The 13,490-nt window shown below is 35.4% G+C and overlaps 1 protein-coding gene across 1 annotated transcript in view; it reads right to left on the reverse strand.

The window, feature by feature from the left end:
* Positions 1-662: 662 nt before the first annotated feature.
* Positions 663-13,490, reverse strand: part of LOC129272542 (hemicentin-1-like) — a 31,369-nt gene continuing 18,541 nt past the window's right edge. Inside the window, exons 6-9 of the mRNA XM_064107899.1 lie at positions 11,868-11,969; positions 11,176-11,316; positions 6,406-6,501; positions 663-5,633 (exon numbers count right to left, since the gene is read on the reverse strand). Coding sequence (XP_063963969.1) covers positions 5,560-5,633; positions 6,406-6,501; positions 11,176-11,316; positions 11,868-11,969 — 413 coding nt within the window. The 3' untranslated portion in view covers positions 663-5,559. The remainder of the gene's footprint in view (positions 5,634-6,405; positions 6,502-11,175; positions 11,317-11,867; positions 11,970-13,490) is intronic.

Below are 13,490 nucleotides of genomic sequence, written 5' to 3' on the forward strand. Positions count from 1 at the left end.
TCAGCATTTTGTTTAATGAATATTACTAATCTGTTACTTATTTAGATATAATAATTTTCAGGCTGGAGTATCCATTTTACATCATTTTGATATGTTTGGTCTTATATATTCATCATTAATTTGAATTTTCATCCAGGTTTCACTATGCATGGTCTTTTAGTGCTATTTATTTATCTTTTTTTTAATACACCATTTACATCAGATCCCTATTTTTGATTTATTAAAGATGACAGTAATAACATTTATGAGCTCTAAACAAAATAATTAAGTATAAAGCTTTATGTATATCTCGGTAATGAAAATAAATATATAACATATTTATAAAAATAGAAAAGTTACTCTGATCAGATGTTGATAGGGGTGTTTACAGGGAGGAGTAGGGTCCTTACATGAAAAAAAAAGAAGCTAAATTGCAGGAAAGGGACATCTTTGAATACTTGAAAAGGTCAACAGCGGTACTTTTTGTTTCTCTCTCCCCCCTTCCCTTCCCAATCGGGTGGGGGAGGGGGCATTGCCTTTTTTTTCATGAGATAAATCCTGAAACGACTGCAACCAGGGGAATGTCTAATTTACACATAAAGAACACCTAGTAATATTGTAGTATTATATTTAGTTACAGAAATATTAGTCATAACTGCAAATAAAGAAATGACACCAGTGGGTTTCAGTTCAGGGTCTAAATTTTGCAGAAGTGCTAATTTAATACAGAAGGTGATAAATACACAAGGAAAATAAGCACAAATTAACCATCACTTTGTCAACAACCAAATCATTCTGAGCTGCTGGCATGGCAAGAGAATTAAGTGGTATTGTATTATTTTAAGGAATACAAAAAAACATGAGGTTTTAAGCAAAATGTGCAACATTCAAGATATGAACTTTTTTTTATTTCAGAGGAAAATAATAACAATTCTGGTGTGCAACTCAGGAATAACAATATGTTGTGAACAAAACGAAAATCATTATTTTCATGCAAAGTCACATTAAATTACAAAATGATATGCATGTACTGTATACAGACATCAAATATAGATAATTATAATTATGATACATTTATTTACATGAATAATCAAATAGCTGGCCAGGTAGCTTCGAAAGTAAATATATGTATAGCTTCACCACAAAGTACAGTCACCTTAAATATAAATCACTGAGAATTCTAAATGAAATATCAATCTAAATGTATTCAGATAAATTCTGAGGGGTCTATAGCTGGATTCTTAAGAAGTAAATTTAATTCTTTAGAAGATATAAACATTTTGTGATTGGCCCTGATGTTCTAAATAAATAAATAAAGATATTGTAGATACACAGGACCGATTTCACAAATTAGTGAGATTGATCCAATCATTTTTAACTATGTAAAGCCAGCATTGCCATAAGGCTTTGTCTATAAGCAGTTACTTCTCCTTTTGTGCACAAAAAGATCACACTGAAATGACACTTCATAATTCATGACAATTTGCCATATTTAGAGGACAAGATTTGAACAGGCATGTATTTTCAACAATGGCATACTTGGCTTTCCATAGGTGAAATTGATTGGATTAAACACTCTTTAGTAACACAGGGCAATGAACTCACACGCATATGTGAGGCTGTTCTCACCACGTTCCTAAAACTAGTTTACTGGAAACTAGTTTAGTGGAAACTAGTTTAACGCGTAATGAGAACGGTCGAAGCAGTCTTAGAAGCGATCTGCCAAACCAGTTTGGAAAACCACCTCGCGATGTAGTTTTCAAGATCGCTTTGCCTCGTTAAACTGGTTTTAGCGTGAGGACACAACCATTCTTCGGGAAGCGATCTTCACACATTTTGAGCGCGCTACTCCATGCGACAGGTGTAGAATGCCTATGCTACGGTTTCAAATTTCGCGCGAAACGTGTCACCCCACTGAGTGCGTTTCCATAGCAACAAGAGCGCTGTACGTGAAGTGATTTAGAAAACCACTTTCGTGTGATCAAGTGGGAACGCTAGCAAAGCGATCTTCCAAACTGGTTTCCTGAATCGGTTTCCAGGAAAGCGTAATGAAAACGGCCTCTGCTATACACAGGCCTACTGATTATTTAAAAGATAATTGATTGAGTTATGAATAGTTTATTAAGTTATGAATACTGTAAATTCATACATAACGATCATTCAAACTTGACCTACATTATATCACCAACCTTTTCTCTAAAAAGGCCTACAAATTTTCTCTAGAATCAGTGAATCTGGTCCGATTTTAATAATAATATATTGTACTTATAGTGAATACTTATAACCTTGGTGACCTGCTTTCTAGGAAATTTAGAATTTGGCACATAACTACATTACCATTTCGGCTGCCAGCAAGAACATTGCTACATTTATGGATTGGTGATAGGATAGTCTTATTGCCAAGTTAATAAAAAGCTTCAAATTTTTAATTTGACATTCAGTTTATTGGAAAACAAGTAATACATAACACACTTGCCATAATTTGTAAAATTGCTGAAGACAGTAAAACACCTCTGTTTTCATGCATGATTAACTTGATTACATAATTGATTTTTTTTTAAAATCACAGGAAAATACATTTGCTTTTTCAAATATTGACAATAAAACAAATTGGTGTGTAATTGATGGATTGTGGATTTAAACACATCTGAATACAATGGAATATACAATTATACCAAATATAAAATATAATTGAAAACACCCCTAGATAATTTATACTTCAGATGATAAGACATGACTGTTGGGGGGAGGGACACCACTATATTGCTGTACACACGTACGACCCCCCTCCCCCCCAAAAAAGGGTAGTTTTTTCAACCGTGTTGCGTTTAGGATGCCAAAATCAGGGGAAAAGGGTAGGTTTATAGAGTAAAACACACACAGCATATGTTTTATGTGTTATACTTGTTTTTTTTTTATATTGGGGGCAATATTGTCGAAAAGCACGCAAAAACACTTAAATCGGGTATAAGATTACCTATTCATAAAACTTGTTTAGGGTGGGTTTGTAAGACCTGTAGTCACACATGTGTACATGTACAGCAATGTAGATGAGTGCCCCCCCCCCCCCCCCCCCCCGAAAGAGGAGGAAAGGAGTAACAGCAATAAATAAACAAATGTTGTGTTCTGGGGTGCAAAAGAGCAGGAGAGAGAGAGAGAGAGAGAGAGGGGGGAGAGCAGTTAAAGAGAGAAAGACAGAGAGAGAGAGATGTTGGGGGAAAGGACAGAGATGAAAAAATAAGAACAGATGAGGATAATCAAAGGGGAAAAACAAATAACATAAAACTGTGATGATCACACCTAACAACAATTTGTAAAATACAGAAAAATATTCTTAATGGCTCTCCAACGGTATCTCTCATTTTATCAATAATTAATATCCAAAGCATATATTTACATTTTACGAATGCCTAATTTTGAATACAATCTTAATAGCAGACCCGACAAAGAAAACAATATCAACAAGAAAAGAAATCTTTGTGTAATAGTACATTTTCAGTGCACATAATCATAATATTTACACCACGATAATTTAACAAATAAGAAAACCCAACATCAAATCAAACTGCCTGAATACAGAATACTACAGCATTTTTTGTTAACTTCGTTTCTTGGCAGTTAAATTCACTTTTTTCTTCTATCAAAAATATACTATTGAAATCTAGTTCGACCTTTTGACCCTTGAGGTATATACTTATCTTCCTTACGTTCATTAAAAATCATAGTAATAATACTGCAAGTCAAGAGTGTTTACTGAGAAAATAGATTTGTCAAATGAAGAATACCTACGATGTACAGTATGTGGTTAGTCACAATCTGTGTAGTATATACATGTATATGTTGGTGGACATTGATTATGTTTTTTTTCATGGAAAATACTAAATTCTTACAAAAATCCAATAAAACAAATAGAATTAGAATAAAAAATGGCTTACCACCGATCATGTATGTTCCTATTTGAGAACTTTGCCTTGCCGCACCAAGGCAAGAGCTCAAAATAATTGTTTACCATTGATTGAGAATTTGTTTCAATGTGCTCTGAGCTGCATAAATCGGTTGACTTTAATGACAGTTCTACAGCTCTTTACTGATTCAAATATATCTTGACAATTTGAATGTGAGTGTATCTCTGTCATCTACTTACACCTCAATATATTCTTTGATATTTACATACAATCAATAAATTAACATAAACGCCTCCATACGTTTGGCAGTGATGAGTAAAGAAGCCATATTTGTACATTATTTCTTACACACATATGATCACAAAGGCTTCTTACAAACCCAATTGAAAATAGGACTCGCATTTTTATGTCATTGGAGATAACGTAACATACAGTGTAACTCAGCTAAATTTGAAGGGCAGTATTCTCATTAAGCCAATCCAAGTTTGGGTTCAGACCGAGGCAGGAATATTTTTGTCTACATTTCTATGGAATGCTAAGTTTCATCTTCCTTCTTGAATATTCATGAATTTTTTTTTATTAATTTAAGGAAGATGAGTTGTGGATCAGTGGATAAATCTGCAGACTGAAGCTCAAGGTATGGGGTTCAAATCCCATCGCAGCACTCAGGTCCTTTGGAAAGGTGTAAATCTACCTTTGCCACTCTCCACCCAGGGGTAGTAAATTGGGACCTCGTCGGAAGGAAATCCTTGAATGCTCAAGCACCTGATTAGGGTAGCTGTGATAAAGTCAGGGCGATAACATACAGCGCTTACAACCGTTTTCATCCAGTGCTTTTTATTATCATGTGTTATCATTCATTGATCTTTTTAAGGATAATATTTCACTTTTCTCCTCCATTTCATTACGAAGCAAGTTTTGTGAAGACCTTTTTCCATTGCAAAAATGAAGTAATCTATACTTGGTGAAAAATTGGCACTCCATACATGTGTGGTCAAAATCATTCAACTAGGTTTACGTATATTATATCATAATGGTATGGGAATATTAATATGCTCTGTATAAGGTATCAAATCTGTTCCTGAGCTGGGGGGGGGGGGGGTAGCAACGGAAGGGCATTTTAGGGAAGATTTAATTAAACTTTCAAAGGTCATTCAATCAGATATTACACATAATATGGCTCCTATTTCCATGGAAATGACTCAAAATGTTATTCCATTCCTGAATGAATTTTACTCCATCACAATCAGATCCAGGAATTGGTCCACAACATCTTATCACGGAACAATTCTTTTTTAATTTACATCAATTTACAGGCAGGTCAATGCAATTGGCATGATCAACTGGCCAAAGTTTGTCTCAGCAGGATTCAATAATTTAACTGGAATATCTCCTTGGTGATCAACATTTTCCAAGTCCTGTACTATCCCCTGGAATCTTCCTCAAGGGCAGTTGGTTAACCTGTCGACTGCCAACTTCCATAATTCCCACAGGGTTTGTATGGGGAGCATCCGTTTCCAGTAACCAACTGGTTAATTGTCTCTACATGGTTTATGACAGCTTCGAACTGATTGCTCTATCTGCAATGATAACTTTCAGATATTAACAGTTATGATCTGCACCAAAGATTGAGGTCCTGTGGTTAGGTTCCTGCAGGTCCATGGTTCATCAGGTTCTAGAATCCATTCATCATTCGCAAAATGGGTTCCCAATGATCTGTGTATGTAGCGCCAGGCGATAGTTTCAGTGCTATAGAGAGAAAAAAAATATTGCATACTTTTTTAAATAGTGAATGAAATCTTGTTGCAGTTCTGTTGTTTAAACTTAACCTAGCCTTACCTACAAGAAAATAAGATAAGCATACATCTAAAAAAAGAAAAACAAACCTACTGATTCTCTCCATGTGTAAGTCTGTATGGCTGGAGATTTTGGTGAAGCATTCTTTGATATACTGCTTAACTGGACTCAAAAATAATTTTGAATTCTGTTGGAGTCAAGTAATTAAAATATGAACAGCACCACCTCTTGTCAACAAAGACTTACCATTTCAAGTACTCACCTGAAATTAAAATAAAGTGAAACAAATTTTTGGGGTCTTAACGGAAAGGTGGTCGCTAAATCAAATTTGACAGTAGGATGGGGATGGAGTTCGGTGTCGAGGAAAAGTAAAATCATTTCTTGCTCTAGGTTGTCTCAACAAACATGAATCAAATTTAACAAATAATTATGAAGGTTTGTGCTTGGTAATATTGTCTGACATTACATTCAAACGATTCATGAAATATTGCTTGGAAACTTGTTGAAATCACTCTCTTGTCTGGACAAAGGACCTATGCTAACCCTATGAATTGGCATCATCGTGCGGCCATCTTAGAGGCTGAAGCCATTGCCTTGCATGCCTTGGTGATCTGTAGCTGGTGCATCTTTGACAAATCTATTTATGTGTATTCCTATATCCTCTGAGGGAGGGCGCTATGAGATTATGATGTCATATGCATAAGGTCTATCAGATAATACTTACTTCTTTGGCAGTATTTCCCTCTTGTGTAAGCAGGACAGAAGCATCTTCCTAGGTGACATAATCCACCATTCCTACATAACCTCTTGCAACCAAATGCTATGAGAGAAAAAAAAAAGTAAAACAAAAAATATTAGTGTTGATGATGAGGATGATAATGAATACAATAATGATGACAATAAGAACAATGATTTTGGATGATTTCAAGTCCGGTGTTTGTGTTGGAAGCACAATTCGGATTGTACTTCCTAGCTCCAAGACCTATTCTTAATTTACACAAATAATTCAGATCACAATATTGACAGCTCAACACCTAGTGAGTGACTTTTCAGGACCACTTCATTTTATGTTTGGTGTTATACTCATGTAAAAATTGACCTAACACCAACACCAAAAGGTCAACACTGAACTTGAAATCACCCAGTGTTACTCATGGTGCCTACTGATATTTCATTCTTTCCAAAGTTTGAAAGAATGACAATCAATTATAATGGTATTTACAACAATCCACCATTCCTATGTAACCTCTTGCAACCAAATGCTGTGAGAGAGAAAAAAAGTATAATATACTAAAATAATGATGAGGATAGTGATGATGAATACAGTAGAGTAAAAATGGCAAAAACAAAAACGACAATGCTATGTAAGGTAAGGTGCCTATTTTATTTCAAGCTTCGTGATACCTGAGATGTTGTCTCGTAGAACCTTGCGATAGGCACCTTACATAGAATTGTTGTTTTTTTAAAATTATATGAAACAATCAAATAATCATAATTAAGGATAATGATATAAAAGGTGTACAGTTTTGCTCGAAAGTTTAATAGTGAACCCCACCACAAAATGCACTCCCTCATGCTGAGTTTTGAATGTATAGACATCAACACTATAATGTTTGACAAGGCCAGGGAAACACTTTATTAAATGTAATATTTTATCACCTGACTTCACAATTAAATATCTAAAACATGACAGAACTTGAACACTTTATAATATGTTCATTTTTTGGTGGGGTTCACTAAAATTTAAAGCACCACAGTAATGAAAACATATCTCTGCTCATTTAGACACTTTAAGTGGACCCAATAAAAACAATAAAGATATTGATTGATTGCAACAGATCTAAGAATTATAAATTGGAAATGTACTTTAGATAGTAAAGAAAGAGGAAAGAAATAATAATGCTCAACAATATGTGAACAGCACATAATTTTTTTTTCAATACTTTGAGAAATCAAGAAAAATAATTAGCCTATCAAATTATTGAGTGAGCAAAATCAAGAAGATATATATAAACACGCCTTCTTGGCGACAAAGATTGACATTTCCATACATTTCCAAACATCATTTTCGTTATTAGCCCCAAAGCATATTTTAAAAAAATGAGAAAGGCAATTTTGACCCTAAGTGAAAACAATCTGCCTTAGATTAAGCACCCAAGACATTTCCTGAAATACGGCTGCTAATCTGGCAAACACGTAATCAGTACAATTATCCTTGAGTGTGGAACACCTCAAATTGGCCATGACACTACCTCATTCTTGACTAAAAAACAGGCCTAGCTGGCCTGAACCCTTGCACTTTTCTTGGCAGTAATTATCTAGCTAGCATCTAATCATCTAGTCACAACTCATCAATTAACTCCCAAGTATGTAATGTAGTGCTTTTTAAGGTAAATAGTTCACCAAATGTTGGTTTAGCGAGAAAGCAAGAGAGGGAGAGGGGGGGGGGGGGGTAACATACCTACATGTACAGGTAATCCCATAAACCATTCTGATATTATATGATGATTATATGATAACTCCAGTTTCTGATGTTATCACAGTGAATACTGATTCACCCATGAATACTTGTCTACACATTCTTAAAAATAATTTTATTGTTTTTAATTCAAATATCATTGGTTTAAAAAAAAAAGTGCAAATTTAGATATCAAACATTATTCTGCTGTATGATTTTTTTAGCAATTTATTTTAATCATAGAAACAAGATATTATATCAAGTATTTGATTTTATTTGTTTGTCTAATCAGTATGTTTATCAAACAAATAGAGAGAGAGTCAAGTCGGAATTCAGATGGTAAAATGTACAGGAAAAATATTTTAAAGAGAGAGAGAGAGAGAGGGAGGGAGGAAAAGAAAAGTGGGGGAGACATTAAACAACGAAGGACCCACCCCCTTTTTTAAACCGGAATAACAAGCAGATTATGGAAGCAAAGGCAATACTTTTAATGAGAAATATCGAGACAAAGGATGCAGTAACACTGAAGTAGAAGAAAAAGATTAATTTAACATTATTTTGTGACACAATGTGGCAATTGAATGCAGCAAAATATATCCTTATTTTAGATAGTATCTGCACTCAATAAAATCATGATTATTATCATTTCATAAAACTATGATGCCTGTCCACAACACCCATTGCTCCAAAATTTGTGAGGAGTTAATAAATCACAAAGCTTGTGGATTTTACGGTGCGGGTGTTGAAAAGGACAACTGCCGGACAGGGGGGCAGTTTAGCTGGAGGGGTGCGGAATTCCTATACATGGACATGACTGTAAGATGATATAGTATCGCCCCAGACGGGACACTATCGACTGTCAGATCTTTAGGGTTCAATGCAAGTCTGCCGAGTGAGTTTACACCCCTCTCCATCCCCCTACCAACAGATTCCATTTTCCCCTACCCCAGCATCTCCAGTTCAGTCGAGACAAAGAAATGCTCCTTAACCCATAGACCCGTATTCTGAACTCGGGTTTAACTTAGACCATGGTCTAATTATGGGAAGCCAAACAGGTCAAAATTTGTTCACATGGTATGTTTCTTATGTTCACTGCGCTCTTTCCTAATTCTTTAATGGTGAAGACTTTATTTATCCTTCCCAGAGAGTTAAAAATGATTTGAGAGTCAAACGAGCTGATGCTATGAACCTCTACTGTTAGAGATTTATGTCACAGCTGGCTATTCATAGTTAAACCAAACTTAAGACCAGAGTTTAAATTATATCCGACTTCATAATATGGACCATAGAGGTCAACAGCTTTCATAAGTTCAAAATTAATCTTATTTTGCTCTTCCAATTGGCAATGTTCAGCCATTAATTTGCAATCCCTTTTTATACTTGAAAAATAGAAAATGGATAGGACACAAGTAAAAAAGTTGCCAATTTGCAAACAATGATTTCTTTTAAAAAAATTTCATTCATTGCTTTGCCAATTTAGAAAAAGGGGAGATTTTATTCTGATATAAGTCTGTTTCATAAAAGCAGGAAAGGAGATGAAAATTTAATTTCAACAGTAGTTACATTCAACTGATATTTGTCAGTCATAAAAACAAACGTCTTTCAACATGAAATTGAAAAGATGTAATCCAGAAGAAAGAGCGCTTTTTGAAAACTGGGCGATTTCTGCAAGTTAAAAGATGATTAAAAGCAGTAGAGATCTCAGTCACGACTCTAGTACAAGCCTAAGCTTCCACTTGTGTTATGTATTGCATTTCATTAAAGTGATATTAACAATAGATTGTAACATTTAGTTACATGGTGTCTACACACTAACAGTAATGCTTGAACTATATACAGTGTAAAGAATCGTATGTTTTGGCTGGAGGACCTTGATGCTATTTATGGGACAACTACCAAACTATAAAAGACAGCATTTACTTAAGGTGGAATAGTACCCTCCGTATTTTCCTGGAACAATCACACTTGGGTATTTTCCTGCTCCAATGAATGAAACCATAATATTCCTCGGATATTACTAATCTAAACCATGAAATGGACAAGCAGGAATGGTGAAATAGAATAAGATATTAGAGCCCCCTCACAGGGATTTTATCTTCTCTTAAGTGGTTTAAACCTCTTGAAAGTTTTGATGGATCCCCTTTAAGTGGCTGTCACTGTTCCAGTTATTATTACCTTACAGTCATGTGTATGTCTTAAAGCTGCTGTTGCATGGATAATATGAAATAAAATTTAGTGGATGTATTTTAACGATTATACAGCAATTATTATTTTGATTGGGTGACTAATATCTTCATAATTTATTTTTCTTTTTTATTTGAAACCACTTCTAAAGTGTGAAATGATTTTTTTTTTATTGGCAAGCTATAAGGGAGACGGAATGTCCCTATTTTTTTTTATTGTGATGACCCTTTTTATGCTTGTCAATTTTATTTTTGAAAAATTCACTCCCTGTAAAATTCTGACTTTGAATCCGCGGCATGGTTAAAAAAAAAGTTTTTTTCCTTGTTACACATGATATGAGCCTGTCATTCAGACAATGTCGAGTCAATCAAGCATCTCAACCCTGGTGGAAACGGTGAGAGATCAAGGATAGTCTTTAATCCTGGGATTAACCCCATGCAAGGTGTGCTATTGACTGGAACTAAACTCCTGGGATTATGGGTAATAGCCCTACCTTCATCCTTGTGAGTGATAGCTGTTGTCATGATTGTCTAAAACCATTTGAGATCATCTCCAAATGGGCTTTTTTTCATTTGGCCAAAAAACTGCATGTAAGCAATTGATTGCAAAAAATGTGATTTGACATTCAAATAATTGCAAGTTTCAACGCAAACCCAATATCTAACGCATAAACCTCATTGATGACTACACAATAGTGTGTGTCCTCTAGGCATGATCTGACCAATGCACCTGGGAATGTTATCTTAAGACTGACCAATGTATGCAACCAGGAATTTAACTTTGATTTTTAGTCAGACTTAAATCTTTGTGAAACCACCACCACACTGAAAGATGAAATGAGATGATTCTTACATGGTTTTCTTGAGACCTCTTCTTCTCTCCCTCTTGACTTTTCTCCTCTCCTGCACTTCCTTCCTTCTTTACCAGGCAGGCATTCGCAGACTCCTGGTCTCGCACAATCGCTACCTACAGGACACTCTGGATCGCAGACAGCTACAAGATACAAGAGAAAGAACGTAGGATATCAATGTGGGTGCGTCACAGTGTAGTGGTTATAACTCTCGTCTTTCGATCTGAGGGACGTGGGTTCGATTCCAAGATATGGCATGTTTTCGTTCTTAAGCTACAAATATATGTAACACATGTTATGTAATTGTTTAACTTGTTTTAAGTATTCAAGTTTACACTTTCTGGGTCTCATTGTATTAATATTACAACTAAACTTCAATCACGGTAAAAGAGGGCTGTACAAGTGGGGGGGGGGGTCGGGGTCTGTGAAAAGGGTGTTGCGTAACTCTACATTACCCCTGTTATTCAATCGAGAGACATCACCTTCAGATCACAGTTCTCCTCTTATCAAAACACCCTCCCCCCACCCCCAGATGAGATATTTGAAGTGTTCAACATCATTTAACCTATTGCTTCTGATCACACATTAAACCCCGAGTTTTCTTAAAATGAATTGAGAGATATCATATTTGAAGCTAGTGTTGTACAAAGATTAGGTGTGTTAGTGAGAAAAATATCACAAACGAAATACTTACGGATGTGGCAGAGGGCGCCCTTGTAGCCTTCGGGACACCAGCACCTGTTTGCTCCTATGCAGCGGCCACCGTTCATACATTCCGAATCACAGAGGGCGTTTGCTGGAATATCAAGAAGAGAAGTTGTGTATCAGTTTTAAATATTCCACAATAATGCAAAGTGCTTTGCAATTGAAGCTAGTTACACGTATCTCAAATTTAATAAGGAACATCAGTTTAGAATCAATTTTGAGTATACATCAACAATGTTGTACAGGTAAGTGCTTCAGAGATGCAATAAACACCTGTGGAATTAAACAGTTAGCAAACAAAAGACATGATTAAACTTGTAAATGACATGCTACCAAAGAAAGAGAAATGAAATAATTATCAATTGAATTATAATTGCTCCTCAAATTATCACATTAGGGCAATTGAACACTATTAGACTCTTTGCTCGCTCTCTCTCTCTCCTCTTTCTTTTTCAATTGTCTTTCTTTGCATTCTTTTCCTCTTGTTTCTCTCTTTCTTTGGTTTCTTTTTCTCTTTTCATCCCTCTTTATTCTCTTTATATACCCTCTTTTCTCTCTTTTTCTTTCATCCTCTTAGTTTCTTTTTTCTCCCTCTAACTTTTTCTGCTCCGTTTCTTAGCCCTCTGACTTTCTTTATTTTCTCTTCGTTTGTGCACTCTGTTTCCCACCCCCCCTCTCTCTCTCTCTCTTCTCCCTGCCCTTCATCATTCCTTCTCTTTACAAAACATGACTGGACAACAAGTCAATAGGAAACCAATAGAGACTCATTACCAACATATTTCACCTAACATGACTTCAGCATTTCTTTTCATCACATTACTAAAAATTTCCCTAATCACGGTTCTGGGATTGTTTTATGGCTCCAGAGGAAATTGACCCAAATGGCTCCCTCTGGACAGCAATACAACATGTAACAGGAGCAATTACACCAGCATTAGGCACACCTGTACAATCCAATGAAGGATCTATCTTGCCTTGGTGGTGAGCTCTGGTCACATCTTACCAATAAAAATTTATGTCCTTTCATTTTACAGACGACTCACCCAATTTGAATTTCTTAAAAGGAGGGGATAAAATTGACACGGGTTGACAAAAAGCAATATGATGTACTTGTACTACTGTGTAGTAAATACATTTTTTGCACAAACTGGCCAGATAATTGCTAGGAATTAAAGGATTCTATGATTTATCAAAGGCCGACATGCAGATTCAGCCGTTTCAAATTCATTGATAATGATTAATCATCAATATATTTACTCCGAGAAAAAAATAGCTAATCCCCAAGTCAAACCCTGTACAGTGCTTCTTCGGCTGCCATTAAATCAGAGACGACAATCCTAAGAAAATCACTCATTAATAATAAATGTCATAATACATTTCTTTCCCCTCATTAGCATTAGGAAAAGAATTTTCCTTTATAGCAACTTCTTATTATTGTAATTCTGCATTCAATTTTCACCAAGGGTGAGGTGTGACTAGAGCATACTATAAGCCTAATTTTTAGGTGGGGATTTCTAGAAGATATATATAACTTCCTAAAAAGCAGGTCAATCATTCATTTTAAATGGTACACAATGTGTATAACCTTGGTGGATAATGGCCCAGGTGTTAC

Source organism: Lytechinus pictus, chromosome 12, assembly GCF_037042905.1.
Source record: "Lytechinus pictus isolate F3 Inbred chromosome 12, Lp3.0, whole genome shotgun sequence".
Taxonomy (NCBI): domain Eukaryota; kingdom Metazoa; phylum Echinodermata; class Echinoidea; order Temnopleuroida; family Toxopneustidae; genus Lytechinus; species Lytechinus pictus.